Source organism: Cottoperca gobio, chromosome 11, assembly GCF_900634415.1.
Source record: "Cottoperca gobio chromosome 11, fCotGob3.1, whole genome shotgun sequence".
Classification (NCBI taxonomy): Eukaryota; Metazoa; Chordata; class Actinopteri; order Perciformes; family Bovichtidae; genus Cottoperca; species Cottoperca gobio.
In genome coordinates, this window is record NC_041365.1 from 11786189 (window position 1) to 11795298 (window position 9110).

General features: G+C 45.3%; 1 protein-coding gene across 1 annotated transcript in view; it reads right to left on the minus strand.

The window, feature by feature from the left end:
- ext1b (exostosin glycosyltransferase 1b) overlaps positions 1-7828 on the minus strand; it is a 110116-nt gene extending 102288 nt beyond the window's left edge. Inside the window, exon 1 of the mRNA XM_029442995.1 lies at positions 5928-7828. Within this exon, the coding sequence (XP_029298855.1) occupies positions 5928-6871 (944 nt within the window). The 5' untranslated portion in view covers positions 6872-7828. The remainder of the gene's footprint in view (positions 1-5927) is intronic.
- Positions 7829-9110: the final 1282 nt, after the last annotated feature.

Sequence of the window (9110 nt, forward strand, 5' to 3'; positions counted from 1 at the left end):
CACTGCTGTGCTAATACTCTCATCGATTGTCATTTTGGAGGGAACCCTCCCAGCTGATCAATCTCTCTACACCAACTATAGCCGGCAGCTGACCCGGGCTTCACGGTCTGATACAAACGTATGAGCCGAGTTCATGTCCAACAGCCCCCCACCCCCACCCCAGTTTTGTCCTTCTTTCCCTGCTCCCCCTCTGCCACCACCTCTGAAGCCAGGGGCGGCTTGGCTGTGCTGGTAATCCCTCAATGAATGTGGGTCAGTGAGTCGGGCTTTGCCTTCGTCACTCAGCGACGGGACAGACAGCGGGGTCGTGACCCCAGTCATCCTGCGTGCACTTGCGCACGCACACACACACACACACACACACACACACACACACACACACACACACACACGTACGAAGACAAAGACTGGAACACAGGGATGCACACACACGTACGAAGACAAAAAAAAAAAGACATGGATGGATGAGCAGCCACACACGGACAAAACTCACACAGACGAAAACAAGCAGCAACACAAACTTGGAATACGTTAGAGCAGATCTGAGATTAGTAGAGCTGAAATGATGAGAAGATTAATGGAGTAGTTGACTGACAGAAAACAAATTAACAGTTCTGATAAATCGGTTAATCGCAGGAGCAGTTTTTTTTAAGCAGAAATGCCCAAAATTAGCTGGTGGCAGCATCTCAGATGTGAATCTCTTCTGGTTTTATCGGTTTTCTGTGACAGGGATTTTTGCATTTTCGACAGCAAAGACAAGCCTGTGTATGCCCTTAGATGCAGGAATCTCTCTAAAGAAATGGTATGCAAAGAAGAAATAATAGCATAAATACCTAAAATGATTACAAATGGTTATTAAACGTCTTTCTGGTGTGTTTTTTTTTTAGCTTCCTTAGGTTTTCCTGGTTTCCTAGTTTCCCTGTTCCTTCACTGTTAATTGAACATTTGGTTTTCGACAGCTGTTTAAAAAAACATATCCTTGACCTTTAAGAACTTGTGATTAAAAACTTTTCTTTATATGAACTTATAAAGCTAAAACACCTAAATACTGGATTACTGTTAGTTGTGTTACATAAAAACATGTGTAACTTAAGTTAGTCACAAGCAACTATGTCTGGTGAGAATATACCAGTTATGAAAGATGCAGACGCATTGCCAGACGGGAGCCACGACAGAAATACTCTGATGAAGCCATGTTGACTGCTCTCATGTAACTGTGACACAGTGACTTGCCCCAGATAATACCGAATGAGGCTGAAGCGACTGAAACACACAAACTGAGAAGAGAGAAACACAGAGAAAAACAAAGTGCGAGGGGATGTGAGACGTATAGATGGCCTTATAAAGATGAAATAACATAACATATCATATAGGCAGAAATACACAGCAAAATATCAAAGAGCCCTAATTAAGCTGCACCGCATTCAAACGTGTTATCCTCCACATCATTAACATTCTCCATGACGAGCTCTGGTACTTTATCTAAGAAAGAGCAGGCAATCATGAAATATTCATGATTTATTAATCTGACTACAGAAAAACAAACAATGGCAACCTAGTGAGTGTGACACCCTCTCCTGCCAAACAGCGAGGTAGCGCCATGACGGTGTTTCCTACTCGCTCGGCACTTTACAAATCTTCAACAGGAGTCCACTTTCAGGCTCCGCCGCCGCGCTGACGTTCAGGTGAATGCCGGTATTCCCACTCATAGAATTGTTTTATAAGGTGGAGAGGAAAGGGTTGCTTGTTTTTTCTTCACTTGCCGCAGATGAGCTCCTGCCTCTCATTCTGTGGCATTGTGTCAACAAAATGTCAACCGCAGTGTAGTCATAGACACAAAAAAAAAAAAGGGAAATGGAAATGTGGCGAGGAGCCATCTCCAAACAAATCACATCAGTGTTTCCATGTCGTTCTGATAGAGAAATTGCAAAGAGGGAGGGAGAGAAAAGTAAAAAAGAATCAAAGCAAAGGGTGGGAAGGTACGGGAAAGTAAAACAGGAAATGTGACGAATGGAGGATGAGAGGCGGGCCCTCCTTTCTCTTTTCTCACTCTCAGCCACTCACGCGATTGAGGATTTTCTCAAGTGGGAACATTTCTGCTGATGACACAGTTGTGGAAATGAAAATGCCACAGTGCTTGGTTGATGTTACTGTCATTGACGCCTAATGGGAAAAATCCCACTACACGTGCAATTTTCTGGACCCTCCATTTCTTTCATCCCAACTCACGTAGCACACTCCTACATACGCTGCGCACTATTATCACTCAATCTCACACCCACTTGCTCTTCTTCTTCTCTTTCCACACACACACACACACACACACACACACACACACACACACACACACACTTTTAGGAAACACAGACACTTATGCATCCCCTATTGACTTTCTCATTCTCTAAATCTCTCCCACTACTTCTCTTCATTGCCCTTCCACTCTCTATCCGTTTTTTCAAGTCCCTCAGGTGACCTTGAGCGGCAGCTGCCAGTGAAGTAGCTGAAGTACAAAGTCAATATGAGCCAACAAAGCTGGTTAAGTATTAAATGGGGGATGATGGCGCTGCTGTTAGCCAGAGAAAGGCTTAACAAAGAGCAAATAAAAGGAATATGTGCAGTCGGACTTTAATGGAACACTCAATAGTAATAACGATGTGCTTTAGGCAATTGACCCGTGACATTAGATGCATTTGATTTTGCAGGATAATCTGCTCGCCAGTGGAATAGGAAGCACTGACTTACATTCTGGGTCAAATGTTGGGCTCCATACATATGAAGTAAGACTGCTACAGATGTACAAGTGTATGGCAAATCAGAATGACAGTTTAGTCCTCTTTAGTTGACATAACACCTCAACTAACAATCTGAAATGATTCATTTCTAAAAACAGGAAGTCCACAACATTAGACTTCCTCTTTTTTAAAAAGAAAAGAGAACTTTATTTCCCACAACTGAAATCATAAAGTTAGAAATAAAAACGTACGTAGTAAAGAGTATGTCAGGAAAGAAGGTTTAGTCACCACAAGGCATAGCATTACAGCAGAATCCTGCCTAACGTGAAATCTTTCAATTGTCGAGCCTGTAATAGCCTTTCACCGTCCTCTCCCAGGATCATTGTAGGCAGTGCTGAAAACTTGGTGGATAATGTAGCAGTGAATGGGCCCTTTCATCAGCGCTTGGCCATGGAAGTGGACAAGAGTTACTCCAATTGAAAGCTATTGCAGCTAAGAAAACCAATTGAATAAATGCGCGGAGCGTGGTGCATTGTGTGTCTAAATGGTGTGTGGGTGGGAGCTGGTTCAAGTATCCATCGGCTCACAGTCTGCCCTCCTGCTGCTGCATTCCTTTGTAGAGCAGCATTCCTCTGGAAGGCAACGAGGTCAAAGGTCAGGAGGCAAAGGTGAACCTGCATGTAGTATAGCTTTGCAACACCAGCGGGGGCAGACTGTGTGTACGTATTTGTGTGTGTGTGTGTGTTTGTGGTCACTGGTTGGACACATATTGATTGCAAACAACCGAGTAGATAAGGCCAGGGGGGGACGCATCCCTCCTTCTGCGTTCAGAGTTAAGCGTCAGGCTACATTCAAACAGCATCCAGGTATGTACATATACTGTACGGCCAGCCGGCTTGCCTTGGCAGTGCTCCCTCCTCAACCGCTAACAGCTGCTCTGACACGTGTGTGCATTCCTGAGTCTGCACCACAGCGTCCCCGCAAGGCACCGCCTGTCTGCCCTCAGCCTGTGCAAATGGAGCGCTGAGAGCGGCCAGCTACATATAGATCCATTTACCTGAGAGAGCTACGTCAGGGTTTTTTGCAGAGCATGGGCTGGCACCCAAAGGGGTTTAAATTAGATTAAAATGAAAGGCATCAGTTTGATTAAATCTAAACTGGCTGCTAAATCATAACAGGAAAAATGCTTTAAATGCATTAGTTTGCTGCCAGATGCCAGAGTGGGCTAGCCATCTAAACACAGGTTAACCAGCTAAATATTTTTTAAAGCTCAAGAAAAGTCACAAATGGTTCACAAAGAAGTGTGAAAAGATGCACAAGTAAAGCAAACTGCATGCTAAATACTGTAAAAGTCTTGTGTAAAAATGAAATTGCATTCATTGGGTTTCAGCGGGGACAAAAATCAAATGAAGTATTGATGCTGGAAATGGAACGACTAACAGGCAGTGGTATTGATCAAAATAAATCAGCTGTGAAACACACTGCAGTGGAAAGAGTGGGCAGTGAAAGCTCCGGGTTCCCAGAACTCACTGAGATCAGCTGTGTCAATCAGCCGATTATGGCACAGAGATGGGCCCGAGACAGAGGGACCTCTGGGAAAACAAGGCCCGATCCGCCGGGAAACAGAGCCGTGAGTGCAGTCGGAGCAGAGATGGGCTGTCCAGAGACTGACTGGAATGTCAGATAATGGATGACATATCTCTCCAGGTGACACCGAGCCCAAGGCATCCAAGAAGAAAGCGAGGGAGAGAATGAGTGTGTGAGAGGGGGGGGAAAGGATGACGAATGGATAGACAAGTGCATGCTTGTAAAGTTTTGTCAGAGCACCCTTTCTGGCATTATCAGTTTGTCTGTGAGGAGGTTTTAGAGTTCATTTCAAGTTCAAGGAGAGTCACTTCCCCCCTCAGCCCCAACGTATGTTTGGATAAAAATCTTTCTTATCTTCCCTCGCAGTTCTGTTCTTTCTGATTGATCGGATGGAAATATGCGTAGGTTAACTTTCCACATGTTCCCCATCCGTGCTTCCCCTTTACCTTGACATGCCGTGTGTACAGGTACGCACACACCCACCAGAAACAATGTCGACAAGTGCTGTTATCACATGCCTGAGTTGATCCAGGCTTTACAAAAGCCGTGGGATCTACAGGTTGATAAATGCACATCAAACCACTGTCACTCACAGAGAAGTGAACCCGACAGCGGAGTTCACTACGTAATACAGCTATATAAACATCAGACGACACCGCCTTATTAAAACATACCAAGCATTCAAGTGCAGCTGTTGATCCCAAGGGGGAATCATTTAATACCCACCTTGACAAAACAGAGACCTCCAAAATTAGAGGTAATCAACTTTCCCCGGGGGCTAAGTGGAAAGGATGGCACTAACTCCTGGAAATGAAAGTGATAATTAACCCATTACGGCTGATTTATTCGCACTAAATCGCTTCATATTTCAACCAAACTTGTTACATGCCACGGAGTACATAAACTTAACTGCATGCACCCTGAAATGAGAAGCGGCGTTTTGTCATGACAAGGTCACCAGAACATACACTAATTTCAGAGCAAACGCTCCCACCGTTGACTTTCACTTAATTTGCTCTAAGTACAGGGTGCAAATCAAACATGTCCCTACATATCCTGGTGATGTCTGCAGTGTTCCCATAGAGTGGAGCTGGAAGGTGGTGGAGGAGGGGTGGGGGGGGGATGAATACCTTCATAGGAAAGGAGGGAGGGGGATGTCCAGGGAGCTAATTGACTGGCTGGAGAGCTTTTACTTCACGCTTCAAAGGGAGCACAGGAGGGTAAAAACCAGTCATGTAGTGGGACATAAAAAGGTTGGTTAACTATGACCTGCAGTTGGAGATCCTTATAAGGCTCACAATCATTAATAGTTAAACAGTTCTTAGTGGCGAAACAAGAGTCTAGATTTAAAAAAATTAAAAGGGGGATGCACATGTATATTCTATGTTACTGGTTGATACCTATTTATGTTAGGAAGGACATAGTGTAAGTGAATGGATCCACAAACACACACATCTGAATGCATACACACTGTGCGCCAAAGCGTGAGAACCCTGAAGGATGTGGGTGACAGCTCAGTGCGCACGGATCTCGTGCGTAAAAGTTTAAGAACATGATTAAAACTTTTTAGCCACCCCCTCCAATTAACAACCTCAGTATGTCACTCACTTGTCGTACTCCGCGTTGTCCTTGTCACAGCGCGCGTCCTTGTGCTTCTGCCAGTCTTTGCCATGCTTGCAGGTGGTGAGCAGCACCACATCCTCTGCGTTGTGGACGTGATGTAAGGCATTCCTGGTGTCCGAGCCGATACCTGTCAGGTAGCGCTTCCCCTTGAACACCAGCATGTATTTTCTAAAAGGCGGGATGGAGTTGTACTTGAGGAAGCCCCTCTCCCCACCGGTCCTCAGGTGTTCCTTGGAGAAGAGGGGGATGGACACGTCGAAGTTGGGCCTGAAGTTCTCGGTACTGATGCTGGCTTTGGCCAACATGGCCTGGCCAATATCAAAGCCCAAGTCTTCCGTATAGTCCGGCCACGTCCCCGAGTACAAGTTAAATATGAGGTGGTTCCTGCCGTCGTTCCACAGAGGCAGGTTCTGGACCTTAGTCTTCAGGTTGTGGACGTATTGCGGGGACAGCTGGTCCCGGTCCAGAGTGTCCAGACTCAGGATGAACAGACACGCCTGTCCGGGGTCTGAGGTGTAAAACCTGGACCCCTCAATGGTCGATAAAATATTCTGATAACTCTCTGAGATCTTCTCCCCCTTCTGCTGCGGGTAAACATAAACTTTGAATCCGTTCTTTTGACACTGAGAGAAATCAAAGCAGGAATCCATGCGGCACCGTTTGCCTCTGTAAACACTCGTGTTGACGTCCCTCTTCTGCCTCGGGGATATGTGCAGGTTGTACTCCTCGGTGTCCGTCTGATCCCAGGGCAGGAAAAGGTGTAACGGGTCCGAGAAGTGAGGCCAGGGCTGGTCGGGCCGGTACCCATGCCGGCTGCGGTCATGTCGGCTCCTGGTCGCCGCTGGAAGTTGAACCCCTCCGAGGTAGAAGAGAAGCACTAGACATGCACCGGCGGAGAGCAGGATCAGGTAGCGTTTTTTGGCCTGCATGTGTCCTGGGAACAGGGGCGAGTTGTTTAGGAATAAGAAATGTAAAGTGGCCCGAAGTTAGGCTCTCACCAACCCCGGCTACACCGCTCCATCCTCCGGCAGCCTCCAAGGATCCCCAACCCCCCTTCTGCGTATTCGGTTCCCAAATCCAGCAATTGATCCAGTGCATGTGGGCGATTTTAAAAGTAGTGTCCCATTCTCCCTCTTCTGTAGAGTTTCACCATATCGCAGAGCGCCTGCAGCGGGGCTGAGGTGCCTAAGAAAGCTCAGTGCTGCCCGGACCCTCTCGGACACAATCACAAGCAGAGACTCTCTTCCCAGGCGCTTCTTCGCACCCTCATTCAGACTGGCTGTATGGAGATATTCAAATGTAAAAAAAACTGTCCGGCAGCCACCTGGGAACTCTCTCTCCCCGGAAAAGCGGCAGGGGTCCCCGAGGCTCTCCCAGACGGAAAGGTATACCCCGGTTTGGATGTTAAACTCGATAGGACATTGACCAGGGAGTGTAAAAAAAAAAAAACCCCGTCGGTGTGGCCGCTGCGCTTGAATCCAAATGCCTCCGGGTGAATTCGTCCTATTCCCCCTCTCGTCTCACTCCATGATCCAGTGTGAAGAAAAGCAGAAAAAACCGGGGGGAGCGTCGTAGCGCAGCGGCAGCTCAGCGGTACAACTATAACCTGATGAATCCCTGCATTTCTCTTCTTATGTATTACAACCTCCACACACAGCCTCGGTCGCGCTGATTTTAAATAAAACCCCTCACCGGCGGGGCGCCAGGCAGCAGGCGAAGTTATCCGGTCGACACGAGGCAACCAACCGCTAACCTCAGACCGGATAAATAGCTGAGAAAATGTTCAGAAAGACGGGATTTCTTGAGCCTAGTGTCCAATTACCGAGTGCTCAGTTGTCCCGATTGTTAGTCGGTAACATTCCAATCCCGACACGACGGCAGCTGACGTGACGTCCCATCGATGCCGACCGGCGCCGCTGATTGGTCTGTCTGTGCTAACGGAAGAGGCGGGACTTGGAGGAATGCACCCATTCATAACCGGAGTCCTCCGCATGTGCAAATTATCTAATTGTAAAGCCTATGGAAGTCTTTTGGAGATGTGCCAGAGAGTAAAAAGCCCCCTCAGAAAGAAAGATTCCCACTGAGAAGTTATATTGTCATCGTATTAAGTCACATGTTTGCACTCATTCTAGTTGTATCAAGACATAACCTGTTATGACTTTATACTAATAATGTATGGGTATTATTCATGCATGCATGGTTCTTTAAGTTGTGTATTACACTTTTTATTTTTTTTTAATTATTTTTTTAATGCCCTCATTTATTTATTTATTTCTCAATTAAGTACTTGTTTTTACAAACAGATGGTTTTGACTTGACTATTTCAGTATGACAAGGAACTTTTATTCCCTAACCCTTTAACCTAAATGTGTCTAACTTTGATATTATAGCCATACATATTGCAATAAAGAGTGAAGCAAACACCTCATATAAATACATTTTTTAAAGACAAAGGATATGCTGCCATCTGTTCATATTCAGCACCTACTGTGAGGTGCACAAAAGATGTTACATCTATTCATGTATTTGTAAAAATGTGTGTATGTCTTTGTTACTGATAACCTACTAAAGACATAGTATAAATGAACACTTTTGTTTTAATATTTAGCACATACTGTGTTTTGCACATATATTATAATGTGAAAAACAATATGTCATATTTGTAAATATTTTTGTATTCCATTTTCTTTCTTTCTTCAACTCACTAGGGGCACAGTATATACAGTACATTTCCTTTCATATTCAGCTCACAGGTAGCACAATAGCATACAGTATTACGTATTGATTTGTCTGTTTGGAAATGGAAATGGAGGATTCAATTCAAATCAACTTTTTATCGCTAGACATGTAGACAGGAAAATGTAGCATTTAACCAATCCTAGTATAAGGAACAGTGGGCAGCTACTATATGGTGCCCAGGGAGCAGTGTGGGGGTCCGCTACCTTGCACCTCAAGCCAAATGCAAAGCCACAAAAGGAAGATTAGCCAAGTGCAATTTGCCTTTAACATGTTGCAACACCTACAGGATCACCTACAGGACTGTCTGTTCAAAAGAATGATCTCATCGTTACTTTGTACCATAAACTAACACAGTTAAATAGTTAAGAAATAAAGGCATCTCATGAGAACGACTTGTAGGAAGTCAACCCCACGTTAAAGTTTTCTTGT